This window comes from Macrotis lagotis, chromosome 1 (genome assembly GCF_037893015.1).
Source record: "Macrotis lagotis isolate mMagLag1 chromosome 1, bilby.v1.9.chrom.fasta, whole genome shotgun sequence".
NCBI lineage: Eukaryota > Metazoa > Chordata > Mammalia > Peramelemorphia > Peramelidae > Macrotis > Macrotis lagotis.
In genome coordinates, this window is record NC_133658.1 from 269527920 (window position 1) to 269549135 (window position 21216).

The 21216-nt window shown below is 39.4% G+C and overlaps 1 protein-coding gene across 1 annotated transcript in view; it reads left to right on the plus strand.

The window, feature by feature from the left end:
• The window catches only part of CDH4 (cadherin 4), a 1140604-nt gene that overhangs the window by 1101579 nt on the left and 17809 nt on the right, over positions 1 to 21216 (plus strand). Inside the window, exons 10-13 of the mRNA XM_074210396.1 lie at positions 1515 to 1768; positions 6607 to 6749; positions 13568 to 13801; positions 17601 to 17834. Coding sequence (XP_074066497.1) covers positions 1515 to 1768; positions 6607 to 6749; positions 13568 to 13801; positions 17601 to 17834 — 865 coding nt within the window. The remainder of the gene's footprint in view (positions 1 to 1514; positions 1769 to 6606; positions 6750 to 13567; positions 13802 to 17600; positions 17835 to 21216) is intronic.

Here is a 21216-nt window from a genome sequence, read left to right on the forward strand (position 1 = left end):
CATGATAAAGGTTTTTGAAGGATGGGAGAGATCTCTGTGTTTGTAAGCAGCAAGGAAGGCAATAGGTAGGAAGAGACAAGATTAAAAAGGGAAGAAATGGTTCAAGAGGGCTAAATCATGGAGGAGATCAAACAGGATGTTATCAATAACATAAACAGAATGGTTCACTTTTGCAAGGAAGCTCCTCAAAGACTTGGATAAAGGAAAAGAGAATTAATGATGATGTTAGGGGTTTTAAAGTTGTAAAATAAGAGAGTAAAGGGAGCTCAATTTTCTCAGTAGAGAGGCAAACTGCTCTACTGAAAAGGAGAAGGAAGAAAATAGCATAAGGGGTTTTAGAAGAGAGACAAGAAAATTTGGATCAATTTTTTGGGGGGGAGTATAGCAAGAAAACCAATTGGGGAAGAAGAATAAAAAGATTGCTGTATGTGGAGAGGTCTAGTTAAAATAATGTAACACTCATTTGTAGTATGCCTATATAGCAGAAAGGTGTGACTTTCTCCATTTGTGTTCAGTATCATCCAAGTAGGAGTAGAGATGGTGAATAATAGGGATAATCCAAGGTTGGGGTTTCACAAGACATGATTAGCAAAAAGACAAGAGGATAAGGGATTTCAGGGTAGAGGATAGTATATAATTGACTTGCTTAACTACAAGATAAGTTTGCAAAGAAAGGAAGATGAAGCCAGGACAACGATTAGGAAAGCAAAGGGAAAGTAAAAGTATCTGGAGGTAGTACTAGTGATGATAAAGAAAAGCTTTATAAGAGGACTGAGGCAAAGCGAGAGGTAAGAGAGTATATAAACACATATATGTGTATATATACATATATATATATATATATATATATATATCAGACATGTTCAAGGATAAGAATTATAGAAATCTGGGTTGTGGAAATAGATCACTGTGCAATGGAGAGATCAAAGATTGATTATTCCTTTGTATCAGCTTTTTTTTACTGTAAGCCACTTACTATTCAGCTCCTTGAGAAAGGCAAAAGAATAAGCTAGGGACTAGTAGAAAACTATTACCAGGATATGGATATGGATTTGAATAAAATAGAAAGGAGAGTCATAAAGAGGAGAGGTTACTAAGTAATGGCAACAGAGGAAGGTCTGGAAGTAGTAGTGAAAGGCAAGGAAAAAAACTGTTCCTCTTCTTGATCCAGTGTATCATTGTGAAGAGGGAGAAATGAACAAAGTACATTCAGAACTAGAGACCTCAGGATTCAGTGTATTCTAGGGACAGAAAGGTTCCCATGAATGTGAAAAGACAAAACATGTGAAAATAATGCCTTTTAAGGCAGCCTAGTCCCCTTTTGAACAAAATTTGCATCAGTAAGTAATTCCACTTACTTTTTCCTTCCTCCCTCCAACCTATTGGGTATCTTTGCAACTCCATACCAATTCTCGGTGTAGAATTTGGGGAGTTCTCAGTTTCTAAACTTCAAAAATGACAATGCCTTCCTGTGTTCTTGTGTCCACTTATTGTTCTTGTTTCCCTTGTTCTAGGCTGTTGACTATGAGATGAACAGAGCTTTCATGCTGACTGTGATGGTATCCAATCAAGCACCCTTGGCCAGTGGGATCCAGATGTCCTTCCAGTCTACAGCAGGAGTGACCATCTCAGTCATGGACATTAACGAGGCCCCATATTTCCCTTCTAACCACAAGCTGATCCGCTTAGAGGAGGGTGTTCCTATGGGGACAGTGTTGACTACATTTTCTGCTGTGGATCCTGATAGGTTCATGCAGCAGGCAGTAAGGTGGGTCCCTGGAGGAAAGAAAATCTTTGACCCAAAAATGTTAGTTCAGTTTTACCCAGTTCAGCTAGTCCCTTGGGAAAAGCCACCCAAACCCAGAGCTAACAGGTACCTCTCCCATTATAAAAATCAAAACCAAGTTTGCTTCCTTGGCTTTCCTCTCAGGGTCCCAAGTGGCTACCCTAGAGTTCTGTATTCACCAGACTCATTCTACCCTAGATTTAAAAAAAAAAAAGGAAGAGTTCCTTAAGGGAAAAGTTACTGATGATTTCCTGGTTGAAAGGAGCAACCTAAACTCAGAACCCTGGGCAATCTTCCCCTGGACTCTAGGGAACTGAGATCTACTGACTTAGAGAAGATGCCCTTAGAGTTTACACCCAGCCTTATCTTTGCTTCCATCTCCAACTGTGTAAAGACATACAATTTAGAGCCAGAAGGAAAGAATCAAACTTAAAATAGTCAAATGTGTTCTAGTCTCAGCTATGATACTGTGTAACCCAAAACATGTCTTTTTGGAAACTTAGTTTCTTTTAAAAATTGATCATCTAATGATGATCTCTAATGTCCCTTCCAACTCAAATATTCTTTTGTAAGGGAGAAAGGATTCTCTTCTTTTCTCATCCCAAAAATTAGGTGCAACCTTGATTTGATTTGAAAAGACTGTAATATGTGATTAAATCTTGTGGAATTAGTGGTCTTAAAAGAAACATCATGGTCAGATTAGGGCTTCCCAGTAATGGATGAATTCTTCGGCCATCCCTAACTTGTAGAGTGGGCAAAATGAACAAAATAGAAAGATACTAACATTTTCATTCAGTGAATGGGGTGGGGGTGGGGGCAAGGGAAAGGTTAGCAAGAAAGTTTCTTGTCCTTTTCAAACCTGAACTTCCTTGCTTCTCTGGAGATGCTGATATCACTTTCAGCAACTAGACTCCTCAGGAAAGTTCCTCCCTGAGTTTCAAATGCCTTTTTTTTTGTTTAGTTAGATACTTCTATGTATCAGCAATCCCTTCAATTTGAGCATATTCAAGTACAGATGGCAATCCAACTTTGCCTTTGCATTCTTTATGACTCTTGTGTATATCCTTATATCCTCCATGACTATTCTATTTAACCAACGTGCTACAAGGCTTCTCCTAGTGCCTTTTTTTTTAATGTTTTTTCAAGGCAAATGGCTTGCCCAAGGCCACACAGCTAGGTAATTATTAAGATTTGGGTTTTCCAAATTAACATTTTTCTATTAAGCAAAGCCATGGAACTTTAGTATCAGTGCTACTTTTGCAGTAGCATGAACCTTGAGATCATTGATGGCATGCCACAGTTTCTCAAAGAATATTTTACCTGGTCTCCTATTTCATTTTTGGACCTAGTTTATTATCCCCCTGAAGCTGAACTGGACTGACAATGGTTTGCTCATTTCCCTCCTTTCTAGATCTTCTGTACTTAACTCCTCTAACTTCTTCTTTTATACTTAAAGACTTCAATGTATAGATTGAAGCCCCTCAAATACCTTGGCTCTTGGGTCTTCACCCTCCCAAATCCCTATTATTTACATTTTCCCTCTACCCCAGCCATGCACAGAAATGATCACACCCTAGATCTTACCATCACCTGTGATCTACCTCTAATATTAAAGTCCTTATTTCCTTCCTCTGATCCTAATTTCATATCCTATGTCTACCTTTATTCTTTATCCTTTTATCAGCCTCATCATTCCACCTTTTCCAACTAGGTCATCCTATCATGTCTATTCTAATTTCACTTTCTTCCCTTTTTTTATTCTTAACACTGTGTTTAACTAGTTTAATCACAAGCTGTCCCCTTATCTGAAAATCCCTTATCCCCTTGTTCTGTTGCCACATATGTCTTGCCAAATCTTAGCCCTGGGTTTTCTGCTACCATCTACCTTTGTTGTTCCCATACACGTGTTGCAGAACACTGTTAGAGAAAGTCACACAAACATGCCAGATAGTTCCGTTATAAATTTATATTATCCAAGTTCTATGAGTCCCTTGCTACTGCTGCTGCTACATAACAATCCTCTTATTCATTCTTATTTGCCTCTGATTGTCTCTCCCTCTTTCCTTCCCCCTCCCCCTCTTCTCCTCTCTCTTTCTCCCCACCTATTCTAAACCCTCTCTTTTCTCAAACCTCCATCACTCCTCTACTCTCACTCTTAGCAGAGGGCCTTGACTTCAGCTTTACTAAGAAATATCAAGACCACCTGATATGAGTGCTATTTTCTTCACAGTACAATACTTCAGAAATCTCTCTATATCATCAAAATCATCTAGTCCAATGCCTTTATTTTACATATGAAGAAATTGAAACCTCAGAAGGTCAATCAACTTGCCCAGAGTTACATTATTAAGTGTTTGGGGCAAGATTTTAACTCAGGTCTTCCTGTCTCCAAGTTCAATTGTAAATGCACTAGACTATGATTCCTCTTTTTTCTAAGAACCTGTTTAAACATGGTGAGACTCATCATAAGATTGACTAAAGAGAGTTGTGGTTTTTGGCCACAAACTTCAAAGATCATTTACTAAATCACAAAATTTTTTTTTATTTGCATAAGTGGAGAGAATAATCCCTTGAATAAAATCCTCAGTTTCTTGACATAATTGAACAAGCAGGCAATGGGTATATATCTCCATTTGTCTGATGGAGAAAGTCCCAGATCAAGGGATTTAAACTGAGGGCAGAAATATTTGGAGACATGGCGGGAGGTTCAAAAGCCTGCAAAATGCTCTAATCCATTGACCTTTCCTTTCCCACCCCCTCAGACTATCCTTATTTCACCTGAGCCAAGGGACCTGTTCAAGATCCCTTATATTATAAAGAACATGACCCAGGGAAGTGCTGCATTGTTGCCTCCATGGAATGGCCAGTGCAGTCCTTGGAAGAGACTCAGTAGGCTTAGAGAAGCCTCAGGCTTGTACTGTCTAGACATCATATCTGAAAGTGCCTCCCCTAATAACCTCCAGCCAGGGGCTGTTCAACTGCTCCAGCTGAAGTTCCCAGACCACACATTTTTTGGCAAAATTGTTGTTTTGCCGATGGATCAAGTGGCACATTTTGAAAACAAAGGCATAAAGCTGTTTACCTGGGGTTTATAGCAAAGAACAGTGCTTTGCCATAGCAGACTGAGGCTATTAAGTTCAGTTGAGCTTTTCCTCAGCACAGCTTTCTGAAATGCAAAATGAGATTTTTTTCCCCCTGTGGCTGACACAGCAAAAAAGATGAGAGAGGAACTAGTCAAAGAAGCCTGCAAGGAGAGGCAAATTTGAGTGCCACAAGGACTAGATACAATCTTGAGTATGTGTAAATAGGGTCCATGCTTTACAAAATAGATGTGCTTCTGAAAAGATTTTTACATATTTAATCCTTATAAGTTGCTTCATGGTTTAAAGTTGCTACAGGGAATTGGAATGAGGAAGACCTTGGTGGGAATCCCACCCCATATCCCCAATATTTACTAACTTGTATGACCCTAGTAGAGTCATTTAAGCTCTGTGCCTCAACTCTTTTATAAATGAAGGGATTAAACTCAGTGATCTCTAAAGTCTCTTAAAATTCTAAATCTAAATCTAAACAATTTGATCAATTTCCAATTCAATCCAAAAAGTATTTGTTAAGTGAGACACTATAGAGATATAGATAGCATGAAAAACAATCTCTGTCCTCAAGAAGCTTGCATTCTACTATGAAGAATGCAGGGAGGGGCTAGGTGGCCCAGGGGATAGAGCACTGGCCCTGGAGTCAAGAATGCCTGAGTTCAATCCAACCTCAGACACTTAATAATTACCTAGCTGTGTGGCCTTGGACAAGCCACTTAACCCCATTTGCCTTTCAAAAACTTTAAAAAAAAAGAAATGTATAGATACATATATATATATAATCATAATACTGTGTGTGTGTGTGTGTGTGTGTGTGTGTGTGTGTGTGTGTGTGTGTGTGTGTGTGTGTGTGTTCTGAGTCTTGAAAGAAGCTAAGAATCCTAAGATGTAGAGGTGGCATACTAGGAATGAAGGAGAGACTGTTCAAAGGCAGAGAAGTGGATGATAGAGTACCATGTCTGGGGAATGTCAAGTTGACCTATTTGGCTGGAATAATGAGTACATGAAAGGGGGATGGTGAATAAAAAGTATAGATTTTAACAAAAATTTTCATGTGAATTATTTTGTAAAATGAATACCTACCCACTAGGTCATCTGCTGATAACAGAGGATACAAAAGATATAGACATGATATTTAAAGACTTTTCAATCTAAAGAGACATGGCATTCCAAAATAATATACCCCACAACCCCAGATGAGCACATCAACTTAATACTAAAGGAAGATTGAGGACAGGATCAAAGCCAATAGGGGGTGAGAGAATTATAATCATGATTCAGCTTTGCTCAAATCTTCTCCAAATCTCAGTTTCCTTATTTATTAAAAAAAAAAAAGAGGAATTTGGATATATCTCCATCCAACTCTAAATTTTATGATCTTATGATTATAAGCAGAGAGAGAGAGGAAAAGCTAGGCTTCTCCCAGTGAACAGTCATTTGCCAGAGGCCTATAGGGTAATTTATGGGGAGGAAATTCAGGAGCGTCTGCTATACCAAGCAATTCCACCAAGCATCCTGGGATCTTAGTAACAATTTCCCATGCTGATATCAAGAATGACCTAGCTCTGAATTTTGGCTGTTTCAGGTGACAACCCTCATTGCTGCCATCTTTTCCCTAATAAGATCAGCAGTACTTAAAAGGAAGGGAAAAAAAATTCTTTATTTCCAATTCTACCAAAGGCCCATCGAGAGAACTCTGCCTGTATTTATTCCTTTTCTCCATAGATACTCCAAGCTGTCCGATCCAGCAAACTGGCTGAACATTAATGCCACGAATGGTCAAATCACCACAGCGGCTGTCCTTGATCGAGAGTCTGTCTACATTAAGAATAATGTCTACGAGGCCACGTTCCTGGCGGCTGACAATGGTGTGGCCCAGATCTGCATTGTTCATGCTTCAGTGAGACTCTAATGTGATGTATTAGCAGGAATGATGCCCTGACAGAGTTGTCAGGATAACTTATCCTTTTCCCAGGTTTTACAGTCAAAAAGTGGAAGGGGGTGGGGGGAATGTGAAAGTGGGACAGGAAATTGGTGGAGTAAATTAAATGTGCACAAGATTCAGAATATATTATTAAAGGGAAGCTGAGGAAAACAGAGGATTGATTTTGGAGGTTTGCTCAATGGGGCCTGTGCTAGGCTTCTATGGAAGTTTTGGAAAGCTTTGGAATTGAGTAGAAAAACTAAAAAAGGGAGATGCTGCATCTTTTGATGAGGGCAATGGTCACAGGGAACAAAGCAGAAGAGCCAGGGTCTGACCTGTCCTTTGTTCTTTTAAAAGATCTTAGTAAGCATCTACCATTTTTCTGAGATGCAAAGAAAAGGTAAAAGACAGTCCCAATCCTCAAAGAACTCACAATCTAATGGGGGAAACAATATTCAAATAATTATATACAAACTAACTCTATATAGGATCAGTTTTAGGTAATCAACAAAGAGAAGACACTAGAATGAACAGGAATCCTAGGAATCAGGAAAGGCTTCTAGGATTTAGAAAGGCCAAGATCAATGGCTGCATCCCAGGCCACTGCCAGTCATCTTGACTTTTGTCTTATCAATGGACTTTGATGACTCTGGAGAAAAGAGTAAAGCTGAATATTGCATAGCTCTGACTTATCTAAATCCAATTCACTTGAAAGTCAAGACCCCCCATGAGGTCATTGGTCCTCTTCCAGAGCAAAGAATGAACAACAATAAGGATGTTAGCTGGCACTTGAAAGAAGCAAGGAAAGCGAGGAAGTAGAGATGAAAAGGGAGAGATTTCTAAGCAAGTGAGAAAGTCAATGAAAATACTCAGAGTCAGAAAATGGTGTAACTTGTGCAAGGAATACTAAAGAGACCATTGTCACTGGATCACAGAGTATATATATATATATGCTGAATAAGACTGGAAAGGTAAGAGGGGGCTATTTGTTCTTATGTATAAGATAGGATGCTAGAAAGCAAGGAGAATATAAGAAAAGTATTTCAGAAAACTTGGGTTTTTAATCAAATACTACCACTGATTAACCATAGTGGCTTTAAAATTCACTTTCTGGATCTTCAATGCCTTCCTCTTCTAAATAAAGAGGCTAAGAGAGCATGATTAAAACTACTTGAATTTTGATCATTACTATTGAATATTGCAGATATTTTATCATTACCATGTGAAGGAAAACTTCCTGTCAATTAGGGTAATATAAAACCAAAGTGGACTCCTGTAAGAGATAATGAGTTTCCTCTCTCTAGAGGTGTTCCCTGGAAAGCTGACTGGCCACTTGTTAAGGAACATTCTAGTTGAGATGACAGTTCCAACTAGATAAGATAGCCTCTGGGGCTTCTTCAGACTGTCTAATGGTTCTGTTGTTGTAATCCTATTCTTCCTCAAAGAAGGTAGCACAGGTAGGAGCTCTAGAAAGAAGATGAGGAACTTCATAGTTGTTCCTTCTTGGAAAAATGTATATGTGTGAAAGTGAAATCCTAGGCTGATGTTAACCCTTTAGTCTCCTCCTAGGTCCTAGCTTTTTAAATCCTAAAGGAGGCCAGAGTAGTCACTCTATTCCCTGAGTCTCTGGAAGCCAAAGGTGCTGCCCTGACATTTGTACTACAAAGACAAAGAGCTTTGCAGCTCCCAGAATTGAAATTGCATGAAGATTTCTGAAAAATGAATAGTCACTATAATAGTGCAGCCATAAAAATGCACATGAAAAAACATCTCATTTAAAATTCCTTCCTGAGTGCTCAGGGTAATGGCTAAAGTTTTATCTAGGTTAATAGAATCCCTTTGCATGTCTCCCTGCTTATGTGCTGTGTCATCATCTACTTATCAAAGCAGCTTTTCAAAGGCAAGAACAGGGCTGCATTTCCTTAAATTTGTTTTGATGTGTTTTGTGAAAGATTAAAGAGACATCCCCTTGGACATATTTTTTACACACGGCCTGCTTCAACAAGAACAGGCAGCTGTTAATGCAAGGTCAGGTGCCTCCATCTGAAGCCATATCTAGGATTAGAATATTTCTGCTCTTCCCTCTTCCATCCTCACCTTTGAGGAAATGGGAGCTATTTCTACATACAAGCCCATTAGTGAGCAACAGAGCCCCCCAGGAATCAGTAAGGTGGATGAATTTGGAGAATTGAACTCTATAACTGGTTCTATGGAAAATAAGATGTCATTTGAGCTGGCTTTGTAAATTCTATGAGTCTCAGTTTCCTTGCCTATAAGACAAGATGATAGCAATTAAAAATACCTGTCCCTGGGGCATAGACATACTTTGGATGCCCTAGGTTTTCTGGTTTGGAAGAATATTTGTGAGACCCAAGTGGCTGCCACATTCATCTCTCTATTCACTGGAGAGAAATTGAGTTTAGGAAGGAAGCAGACCAATAAAGGATCTCCATAACTCCACAAAATTTCTTGAACTGCAAAGGAAACACTATCTAGTTAATAACTGCCTGCAACACATCTATCTTTGAATTTTAAGTGTCATATGATGGTTCCTGATCTCCTAGGCCTGAGCTAAGGAGGCATCTTCAGAGTAATGAGGTTGGACAATGTTTTTAATTTATGCATAGAAGGGGGCCTAGGGAAGATCTTTAACTAGATCTATTGGGTCACCTCTTGAGATAGCAGCAGGACTAAGAATAGATTCCTCAGGTCGGGATCTCTAGTCTATATCAGGTCAACAGGGTGTAATAGAAATAAAACATTAGACTAGGTAGGATTCACAGACCTGAGATCTACTCCTTGATTCTTCCACTAGTAATACATGTGACAATTTTGACTCTATAAATCTCAGTTTATTGTCCAAATAAGGACAATAATGCATACTCTACCTTCCTAGGTGCAGCCTTTAGTGTCATAAGACATGGGTTCCATCCTGGCTCTTTCAACAAGGAATAATAGAAAGGGTAGACTGGATTTAGAGTCCAAGAAACTGGGCTTTCAATCCCTTACATGTTTATTCTTTGTATGACCTAGGACAAGCCATTCTCTCTCTCTGGGCCTCAATTTCTCCATCTATGAGATGAATGGAGTGAATTGAGGATTCCCTAAAATTTTCCATGGTATAATAACAATATATCACAACTCTATAGTACTTTTAAGGTTTGCAGAGTACTTTGTAAATATGACAGTGTTTGAATCAGTCAGATCTTCGATTTTTATGTGTTTTTTTTAAAGTTTCTGTAGAAAGGTATTCTTATCCTGAGACACCCCCCCCCCCAAGTCACTGAGACTTAAGAGTAAATTAGGACCTGTAAAAATTGTCCCAAGTCACTCACTAAGGAGGTCAAATCCTTTGAGTTTAAACCTTAAATTATTAAGGAGCAAAGTGAATGGGTATTATTAGTTCCAAGGAGCTTCAATTAATATTTCTTGTGATCTCTCGCACAGGCAAACCTTGTGATCATTGAAATATAATATTTAGAATTGAAAGGGACCTCAGAGTCTGCTCATTTTATAATAATAATATCTAATCATTGTAAATAGCATTCCTATAGTACTTTTAGATTCACAAAGCATTTTATAAATATTATCTCATTTGATCCTCACAATAATCTTTTAACAGATGAGGAAGCTGAGGCAGAGATTAAGGAACTTTCCCAGGATCACACAGTTAATAAGGACAGATTTGAACTCAGACCTTATGATTCCAGGTACAATATTGAGACAACTAAGGTCCATAAAGAATAAGTGGTGTGGGGCGGCTAGGTGGGGTAATGGATAAAGCACCGGCCTTGGAGTCAGGAGTACCTGGGTTCAAATCCGGTCTCAGACACTTAATAATTAATTACCTAGCTGTGTGGCCTTGGGCAAGAACCACTTAACCCTGTCTGCCTTGCAAAAACCTAAAAAAAAGAGAATAAGTGGTGTTCCCAAGGTCACACAATTTTTAAGTGAATGGGTAAGACCTGAATTTATCCAAGCTCATAGGAATCAAGTCACAGAGGCAGTATTCAAATTCAACACATCTGACTCCAAATTCATTGTTAACAACTTACTCCTCATCTGTGAGTGTAATGAATCAGAAAGCAGGGGGAGGAAGAGGAGGAAGGGGGAAGGAGAAGAAAGAAGAAGGAAGAAGAAAGAAAAGGAAGAAAAAGAACAACAACTTATAGAGTACTTTAAGATTTACAAAGCACTTCTTGTTTGATTTTTGTAACAACTTAGAAGATAGACACTATTATTATTCCTATTTTTACACATGAGGAAACTGAAGCAAACAGAGGTTAAATGTAAGGTAATATTTGAACTTCCTGACTTCAAATGTAACATCTGCCATACAACATAGATATCCTGAAAACAATGTAGATCATGCAAAAAAAAAACCCTGAGAAATCAGTGCATCATTCTGTTCATGATCTGATAGCACAGGAGCTGGCTTCTAAGAAAATCCTTTATTAGGCATTGTAGTAATTGATTGTGGAGTAGAGGTTGGAGGGGGGGGAGGCAAGGGAAGAAGTTTTTGCTAAAAGGTCAGCAAATTCAATCTGATTCTCCATGACAGGATATCCATGCCAAAATTCAGGGTAGGAAAAAACAGACAATTGAAAGATACTGAAGTAAGAGTCATAAAGAAAGCAAGAACAGGGAGCTTTGAAGCCCATAGAGGGATCTGGCTGCTCAAAGGTCACCAGTTATAAGAGAAAAAGATTAGAGAAGTAAATATTAGTGGTCCCCCTTTGTGCAGCTGTTGTTGATATGATGACAACAATAATGAAAATGAAAAGATCCCTACAATGAAGTAACAAAAATGCCAATAGTGGTCCCAGAGAACAAATAATGACATACCTCCCTTCTCTCAGTGGAGAACTGAAGGATTACAAGGTCAAATTGTTGCATCCATCATCAGGTTTAGACACTGCAGTAGAAATTTCTACTAACTATTTTTCTTTGTTAACTAGCTTTCTTTGTTTCTTCTATAACATTAGAAAACTATGGTTTTCTTTGTAATAAAAGAGAGCTCAATTCAAGGTGAGGAAGGGTGTATATCCAAAAATGCCTGAGATATAAAAACAAACCACATCCATAAAATTGTTTATGATTATTACATTATTGGTAATAGCTAGGAGGTACAGTGGATAGAATGTGAAACCTTGAATCAGGAAGACCTGATTTCAGATCCTGCCTATAACATTTACCAGCTTTGTGAACCTGAGTAACCAATTCACCTAATCTCTCTCAGCCTCAAGTCTCTTCATCTGTGAATAGCACTTATATCACAGAGTTGTTGTGTTCAAATTATATAAAATAAAGTGTTTATGTAACCATAAAGCATTATATAAATTTTAGATATTATTAATAACACTATTATTCAAAGATAGTGGGGAAAAGAGAAGGGGTTAGAAAGGAGAGAGAGAAGGGAGAGAGAGAAGGAAATGGAAATGGAAATAGAAATGGAAAGAGGACAGAGAAAGACAGAGACAGAGAGAGACAGACAGAGAGACAAAGAGACAGAAAGACAGAGACGGAGACAGAGACAGAGACAGAGAGAAAACAGAGATTTTATTAAGTGTTTACTTTTACTGTGTGAGCAAAACAATCCTTTCTCTTAAGGAGCCTATATTCTAATGAGGGAAGACAGCACACAGAAATGGAAACTAGAAAGCAGACTCAGGGAGAAATGACATTTGTCCTTCTTTCTTGAAGAAGACCATGACATCAGGGAGGTGGTGCCACAACATCATGTGAATTGGATTTGAGTGAGGGAGTGCTGTGCTAAGTCACCTGTCTCACTTTCTCCTCCAGAGCCATCCAATCCAGTAGTCAGATATGAAATCAGGAGGACTGGAGATGGCCCTGGATGCAAGGGCCATCTCCAGTGAATTGCCAGAGAGGGATACAAGATCACACTTGTATACTAAGTATCTGAGACAGGTTTTGAACTCAGGTCCTCCTGACTTTAGGGCTGGCACTCTCCATATGGCACCATCTAACACCCCGGCGGGGGTGGGGGTGGGGAGAAATACAGTTAAAATAACTATGGTTTAGAGCTGAGCAAGAAGAGACATATAAACCCGAGCCCCAAAAAGATAAGATACAGAGTCATGGGACCCAGGGATGGAATCCAGATTACCAGTGAGGAGGATATGGAGGAGACCATCCTAAGGAAAGTCTAATGTTAATGATAATCCAAGGGAGAGGAAGTGAATAGTTGAGATAACTTGAACCCTGGTATTTGTAAATCCATTTAATGAATCACATTCTAAAGAGGTTCTGCTAAACCAAGAGGGAAAGAATTAGTGGATGAAATGGTAACCAAACACTCTCCCACTTACTGTTTTGGCATTTTCATAGCAATACTATGATAGTCATGGTCAAGTGTGAAGTAGCATGATGTAGAGGACTGAGCACTAGAATCAATCAGAAGACTTGGGGTCCTACCTGTGAACCTCAGTTTCCTCATCTACACCACAGGAATAAACAATATCTATAGTACCTCACAATAATCTTGTGAGGTACAAATGAGAAAATGGACTTAGAAGAATCTTGTAAAGTCTATAGCTTTATGCAAATGAGATATCATTATTATTGTTGTGAAAGTTATTGCAATACCAGATGCTCTATGTAAATAATTGTATTCTAGTATTCTTGTCTGTGGCAGTTTCTGCGTGGGTTGTATGTGACTGTGCCTCTATGAAGATGGTGACTGTGAGTTGGGTAGTTCTGAATGTGATATTGCTGCCTGACCCTTCTCTTCTTCCACAGGGATCCCCCCAGCTAGTGGCACTGGGACCCTGCAGATCTATCTCATAGACATCAATGACAATGCCCCAGAGCTGTTGCCCAAGGAGGCCCAGGTGTGTGAGAAGCCAAACCTGAATGTTATCAATATCACAGCTGCAGATGCTGACATTGATCCTAATATTGGCCCCTATGTCTTTGAGCTGCCTTTCATGCCATCAGCTGTTCGGAAGAACTGGACCATCACCCGGTTAAATGGTAAGATTCTGGAAGCTAACCTAGAACTTCAGACTGTCACTATAACTTCCCTCTGCCTTCCTCTACCTCCCTTCTGTCCCCTACCCCAGTCACAGTATGAGCCCAAGAGCTCATCAGAGAAGATTCATATCAGGTCTGCTACAGAAACCCTTAGTGTGCTGGCATTAAACTTGGCTAATGTGGTTCATAATTATGAGTGGTTATCAGGACCAGGCTGGATATTAATCATCCACAATGGCTGAGAGGGAAAGGCAATTATCTGTCTTCCTGTTGTCCCAGAGCACTTGGCCCAAACCATGGTCAGGATCAATGACTATGCCTTGGGCTATAATCACCCAAAGGTGGCCTCTTAATAGTGGGCAGAGAGAAATAGGAAGATGCCCTGTCACAGATGGCTGTACAGCCTCAATACAGATTCCAGATAGCCATTTCTAGCCAAGGGTGAAGGCAGAGTTTGGGCCAGTTCTGTCCAAAACAAAGTTAGCAGATGGGACTATATGTTGCTTTTGGGTCTGCACTCCTTCCCAACACCCCCCCCCCCCCCAACTCCTCCCATATCTAAGCTAGAAGATGCTTTCCTGATACTATTTCTCACCCTTCAGTAAGAGCCTATATTTCCAAATCACTTAAAATTCTTGAAAGGCAGTAGCCATTTCATTTTTTATTTTGTACCCCCTAGTCAGTCAGAGACCCAAAGAAGTCAAATGTCTTTGGCAGGGAATTGAACCAAGGGACTCTGACCCCAAAGCCAGTATCCTTTCCAATGTGCTACTTCTTCACTCTGTTGTTGTTTTTCAGTCATGGCTGACTCATAATAACCACAATGGAGTTTTGACAAAGATTCTAGTGTAGTTTTATATTTCCTTCTCCATTTCATTTTCCAGAAGAGGCAACCAAGGCAAGCAGTTAAATGACTTGCCTAGGATTACCTAAGGCAAATTGTTCAGTTTCCTCCTCTGTAAAATGAAGGGATTGGTTTGGATGAGAGTCCTATTGGATAAATACTGCAGGCATTATTTCCATTTAAAAAATAAGGAAATTAAAGTTCACCTGAGTTTGTCTGAGGGCAGATTTGAACTCAGGCCTTCCTGACTTAGACCTGGTGCTCTATTTACTGCACCACTTAGCTGCCCTTTTAGTCCCTAAGATAGCTTAATTAATAGCCAAACCAAAGGCACCTTTCTTAAAGAATGTCAGTCTATGGATGAGAAATGCTGTCTTGATAATAAGGCAGGAGAAGTCACATAACATGGCCAGAATAAAATTCATCAGCTCCCAGAGAGAGGTATAGAATTATCTTGCTAGGCCCTTTGTGATGTGGTTTCATGGAAAGTCAAAGGGATAGCTATCCTCTTCAACCAGAGCCTGAAGAATTCAGCTTAGTACAGTAGAAAGAGCTGTCACAAACTCAGACACAAGGCCTATATTCTAGTCTTGCTTCTGTTAAGATTTAGCTATGTGTTTTTGAGCACGTTTTTGAGCTTTGGGTTTCTTATTTCTCAAGTAGGAGATCATAGCAACTGACCAAATAAGATAATAGAAGGGAGAAAAAATTTCAAACGGGAAAAAGTGCTGGAGAAACCTTAATGTATTGCTACTTTTATTTTATGTGGGTCTTCTTCCTTTCCTCTCTAATTCCTCAAGCTCCCAGAGAGAACATCTCAGGACCTATTCAATAAGAATAGATTCCTGCTTGGTTAGCAATGGAAATTCATGGAACTCCTGGAAATGTCTTCAGGAAATGCCTAGAAATTTTTGTCTCTCCAAGCTCTTTGGAGATAATTGAAATAACATAAAGCTTACGGTGAAGAACGACCTGGTTTATCTACTAATTGTGTGACAGTGATCAACTCACTGTACCTCTTTTGAACCTTAATTTCCTCATTTTTTAAAATGGAAATAATGCCTGCAGTATCTATCTGATAGGACTGTTATCCTAAATAAGATCATCAATTAGTCAATAAACATGTATTAAGCATAAATGCTCTAGAAATTTTAAAGGACTATGTATATACTCTGAATGTACCTGCTTTTATATGTGTGGTATCCCCTGAGTAGAATGGAAGTTCCTTGAGAACAGAGTTTGCTTTGCTCTTCATTGGAATCCTCAGTGCCTTACAAAAATCTGGAATTTAGTGGGCAGAAGTTCATAGATTTGGAGCTAAAAAGAATATTCAAAAGTCATCTAATCTAACCCCCTTATTTTACAGAGGAGGAAACTGAACAATTTGCCTCAGGTGGTACCACTATTCTCTAAGGCTAGATTCAAACCTAGATTTTTCTGACCCCAAGCCCAGTATCCAATCTACTATGTCAGTCTGCCTCCCTGTCTCTATAATGATTACTATTGCTAGCCCAAAGCCCACTTTATCCAGAGGCTTCCACTGTCTTCCTGCTGACTGACATAGACCCAGCTCCCAATATGGGATGTGCTTGAGTGTCCTTGCCTCCCTCCCTCTTGCTCTGGCTGTGGTAAAGGGCAGCAGGAGGGAGAAAGTGAAGGAAGGGCTGTGATGAGTTTGCCAGTGTGACATCCAGAGTTAAGTGCTCTTATGTCAGAGCTTTGTATAGTAGAGCTTGTTAAGCTTAGCACCAAATCCTGGAGGAGGAAGGGCACTCACCTTCAGTCACAACTCAACTGCAAAAAAAAAAAAAAAAAAAAATTCTTTAAAATAAAAACAAGAAATAACCCTGAAAAATGGAAATGTATATAGCTCATTTTCAAAAATTCCAAATTTTAGTTGGGATTCCACTAATATAAGAAAACAGACCAGAATCAGACATTTTTAGAGTCTAAACTTTACAAATAAGTCTAAATTCTCCTAACTTCTTGCTGTTTCCTCCTGTTATCTGATTCTGAGCTTCCAGGTTCCATACCTAGTAACTCCCAGGCCATGCTTTTCATTTTTTCTCCTTTACCTCTTTCTTTTCATACTTGCCCCTATTTTCTTATTTATTTTTTCTCTCTCCTGTATCCTCTCTTCATAATTTTTTTATCCCATTTCCTTTCTTCAGTCATCTTCTCTTCATTTTTTATCTCATTCTTTTTCTTTTATTCTCTTCTCCTTCCTTTCTTCTCTTCCCCTCTCTTCTCCATCTCTCTTTTCTCTTCATATTCCCTCCTTTCTTCTTCAACTCAATATTTATACATATCAGACACTATGAAAGGTACTAGGGAGACCAGAGACAAAATCAGAATAATTCCAGCCCTCAAGTTTACATTCTCTTCTCTTCTTCCCTCCCTCTTAACTTAATCTCTTTTCCTCCCTCCCTCCCTTTCTTTTTTCTTTTTTTTTTTAGGTTTTTTTTTTTTTGTAAGGCAAATGGGGTTAAGTGGCTTGCCTAAGGCCACACAGCTAGGTAATTATTAAGTGTCTGAGACCGGATTTGAACCCAGGTACTCCTGACTCCAGGGCTGGTGCTTTATCCACTACGCCACCTAGTCGCCCCTCCTCCCTCCCTCTCAACTATATTTTTTCATTTCCCTTTCTCTGATTTTCCATAAGCTTTAATATCTCATAGTAAGTAAGGTCATTGGGAAAAAGCTCATGGTGAATTCTACTTGATGCTCTCACCCATGCTTTTTAGGCAGATTGTGGATCAGTTAGCTAGCTCTCTTGAATTTGACTAAAGATAGATTTGGGAACAGCCTCCCTCTTGCTTATGCACTCATAGCCCTAAGGTTTAGAAGAGGTCCAACGACTTGATCACTGTCACATAAAGTCTGGTCTGGGAGTTATTATATTGGGAATGTTCCCCAGCAACCTCCACTCATCTTGGTCTGCTTGTTCTGTTCCAGGTGACTATGCCCAGCTCAGCTTGCGTATCATGTACCTTGAGGCTGGAATGTATGATGTTCCCATCATTGTCACAGACTCAGGGAACCCTCCTCTGTCCAACATGTCTATCATCAAAGTCAAAGTGTGCCCCTGTGATGAGAATGGAGACTGCACCACCATTGGTGCAGTGGCTGCTGCTGGCCTGGGCACTGGAGCCATCGTTGCCATCCTCATATGTATCATCATTCTGCTAAGTGAGTATTGCTTCTACTGGACACAGGAGGAATGTCAGATGTTTGTGCTTAAACTTTACTAAGAAGCTTACATTGCCCTAGATCAACGGCTCCCTAGACTGGAACCCCTTAGAATATGGAAAATAGGGGGCGGCTAGGTGGCGCAGTGGATACAGCACTGGCCCTGGAGTCAGGAGTACCTGAGTTCAAATCCGGCCTCAGACACTTAACAATTGCCTAGCTGTGGCCTTGGGCAAGCCACTTAACCCCATTTGCCTTGCAAAAAAAAAAAAAATATGGAAAATATCGCTATGTAAATTTTCTGGGAGGAGGGTATGAGAGTGCTAAGAAATTACAATAGCATAATTTTAAGGGATCATAGAGATCATCTAGTCCAATTCCTGTTTTCTATAGAAGAAGGAATTGAAGCCTGAAAAGATACAATGATTTTTGCCTAAAACACATAATCCTAGAACTGGAACTAAAATCCAGAGCTGGAATATTACCTGTGTGAGGCAATGCATATTACCTGTGTGAGCTGACTGAGTTTATTTAATCTCTCTGGGCCTCAGTTTCCTCATCTGTAAAATTAAGAGATTGAATGAGATGGTCTCTAAATCTATGAGAATACTACCTCACCAACTTGGTTCAGATGTTCAGAATGAAAACTGGGTGGAAGAAGAAATGACTGAAACCACTGAAAGGAATGCAAGGAATGGCAAATAAGGATAGAATGACATTTAAATATGAGGTTGTCCAGATCACCTTTGCTCCTATTTAGTATATACACCTCCACATATTCATGTTTTCTCTCCAGATGGAATGCAACTTCCTTGAAGACACTTTTGCTTTTGTTTTTGTGTGCCCACTGCCTAGAAGAGTGCCTAGTGAATAGTAGTAGCTTAATTCTTATCAATTGATTAACTAATTAACACATAATAATTGAATTAGAAAAATACAAATAAATTACTTCATGATAGCAGAAGTGACAAGAACCAAAGAAGGGATGACTTTTCTTGCCTGCAACTCTAGGGCGCAGGAGTCTTCTTAGTGATATGCCCATAGACAAAGGTAGATCTGGGTTGGAGTGGGGAAGGGTAACATATACTATCCAAATTCCAAAGGTCTTCCTATATGTATGGTGGGGATAGGAACCATCTCATGGAGCATGTGAAGAGCTGCCCTGGTTCAGCACTAGAGAACCTGACTCTTTGGGATAAGGAAATCCACATATTGGTCTCCATCAAGGATAAAAGATCAGACAAGAAAAGAAAGGGAATCAAAAGGTGGGGGTTATTCTTTTCAAGGTCCACTGGGTGGGCTACTCTTCTTGACTTAGTGATCAATCTTTTTGCTACAGACATTTCTTTCTGACATCCTAGGACTAAGGGATCAATATAGAGATTGCTTTGTCATCCTGAATTACTCCATGTCCATCATTGCTAAGCCAAACCAATTCAATTCATGTCCATAAGCTTATGCTGTACAGAATCAACCCCTTCCCTTGGAGATATTTTCAAGGGAGTTGGGGGAATTGGGATAAATAAATAGAAGTCTGGGAGGATATTTATAGAATCATGGAACATTAGAACTGTTAAGAACATTTTAGACACCTAAGTAGCACAGCAAGGTCAGCAAGACTTGGGTTCTAATCCTGCCCCTACCTAAGAGACTGACCCTGAGAATCTTTCTCAGATACCTCATCTGTTAAAATGAAGATGATAATAGTACCTGCTTTACATTGTTACTATGAGGCTCAAATGATATAATATATATATATATATATGTAAAGCACTTTACACATCTTAAAATATTACATAAATACTAGCCTCTATTATCTTACTGATAAGGCAAATGAGGTCCACAAAACAAACTTTCTAAAGGTCACACAGTGACCTTTGGCTTGAACTGCCAAAGAAAACCCAAGAATCCAAATTGGAACCTTACTGAGGCCAGGAAATTAAGGCATTCTTTTTAAATTTGGGGTATCTGCCTTAGTGAGTACAAAAGTTTTCTTCTCCTTTAAAACCCAATGAAGTGGTCACTGGACACATTCCAACATTGAACCAATGTCCATGAGTTTGGATTAAACTACTTCAATTCTGAGGACCAAATACATACTTTCTTGGAAATCAGAACTAAGCAGAGTCATATCTTATTGTGAAAAACAAGTGGGAAAACAAGCCAAGGATTAAATGGGGAAGGACGAGACTGGAGCGGGTACATTATCCTAATGTGCTACAGCATGTGGGTGCCAGGCAGAGCTAATGGCATAAGCTCTGAGATCTCCATTTAAACACACTGGGCCAGGGGATGCGTGAGAAGCAGAGAGATGGAAAACTGTAACTTGGGTTATCTCTAATGGGAGTCCCACTGCTTCTTCCTGCACATTGGGAATGAATATTTACCCCAATGCATATTTTTTTCAGCTTCCCAGGTTTCTGTCCCCACTGTGCCAAGCTCTGCTCAAAGTTATAGCGTTATCATTTTTATCTTTGCATTTGCATAAATTTAGTTAATGTTAGTGCTCATGAAAATGCAAAAGGAACCAGAATGCACAGGCAGCAGCCCTCTGGGGCCCTCCAGCGTTCTTCCTTCCTCCATCTCCTTCACCTCCTCCACCAGGGTCTCATCTTTTTCCTGTCCCCTGTTTTACATGTAATATGTAATAAACATGTATTAATGCACTCTTATAAGAACCTTGAGAATAGTTAGAGGTTCAGGGTCACTTCTAGGGACACAACACTTGGTAGTCTTTGACCCTAATTTCTATTTTGGTCACTATTATATGTGTTTCTGAAGGGGTTGAGCCAGGTAGCCAGTCTCATCATATTAGAGGTGGGAGGAGAGAAATGCATGGGTCTCTCTCCTTTCTTATCAAGGCCTCCTCAAACTGTTTGTGATGTTTTGAAAGTTTGCATCAGATTATCAGAAGTTGGGAGGAAAAAAGATGAAATTCAGACTCATTTTTTAATTCTTTTTTACAAAACCTAATTTTAAGGTACAAGGTAACCTCCTGAACATTCTGTTGACTGAAATTACCTTCTGCTGAAGGGCACTGAATTTAAAAGTTTCCTTTCCTCATTTTCAGATGCATCATACCCCTTTAAAGACTGGTTTTTATTAGCAAAACTTATTTTGACATTCATTGTCAGTCTAATTGACTTTTTTATGCTTGAGAGCTGAAAAAAGCCACATGAAGGATAAGAAATGTAATTTATGATGAGTGGGTTTGGGAAGGGATGATGCCAGTTGGGGGGACATATAGAAAAGAGACATTTTCACCAATTCTGATACTTTTAAATTACACAGAGCTCAGCAGAGTGACCTGGCACTTCAGAATCTTCATTTAAATGAAGAATGTTTGACCTCTGACTCAAAATACTTACCAACTGCTGCAAGC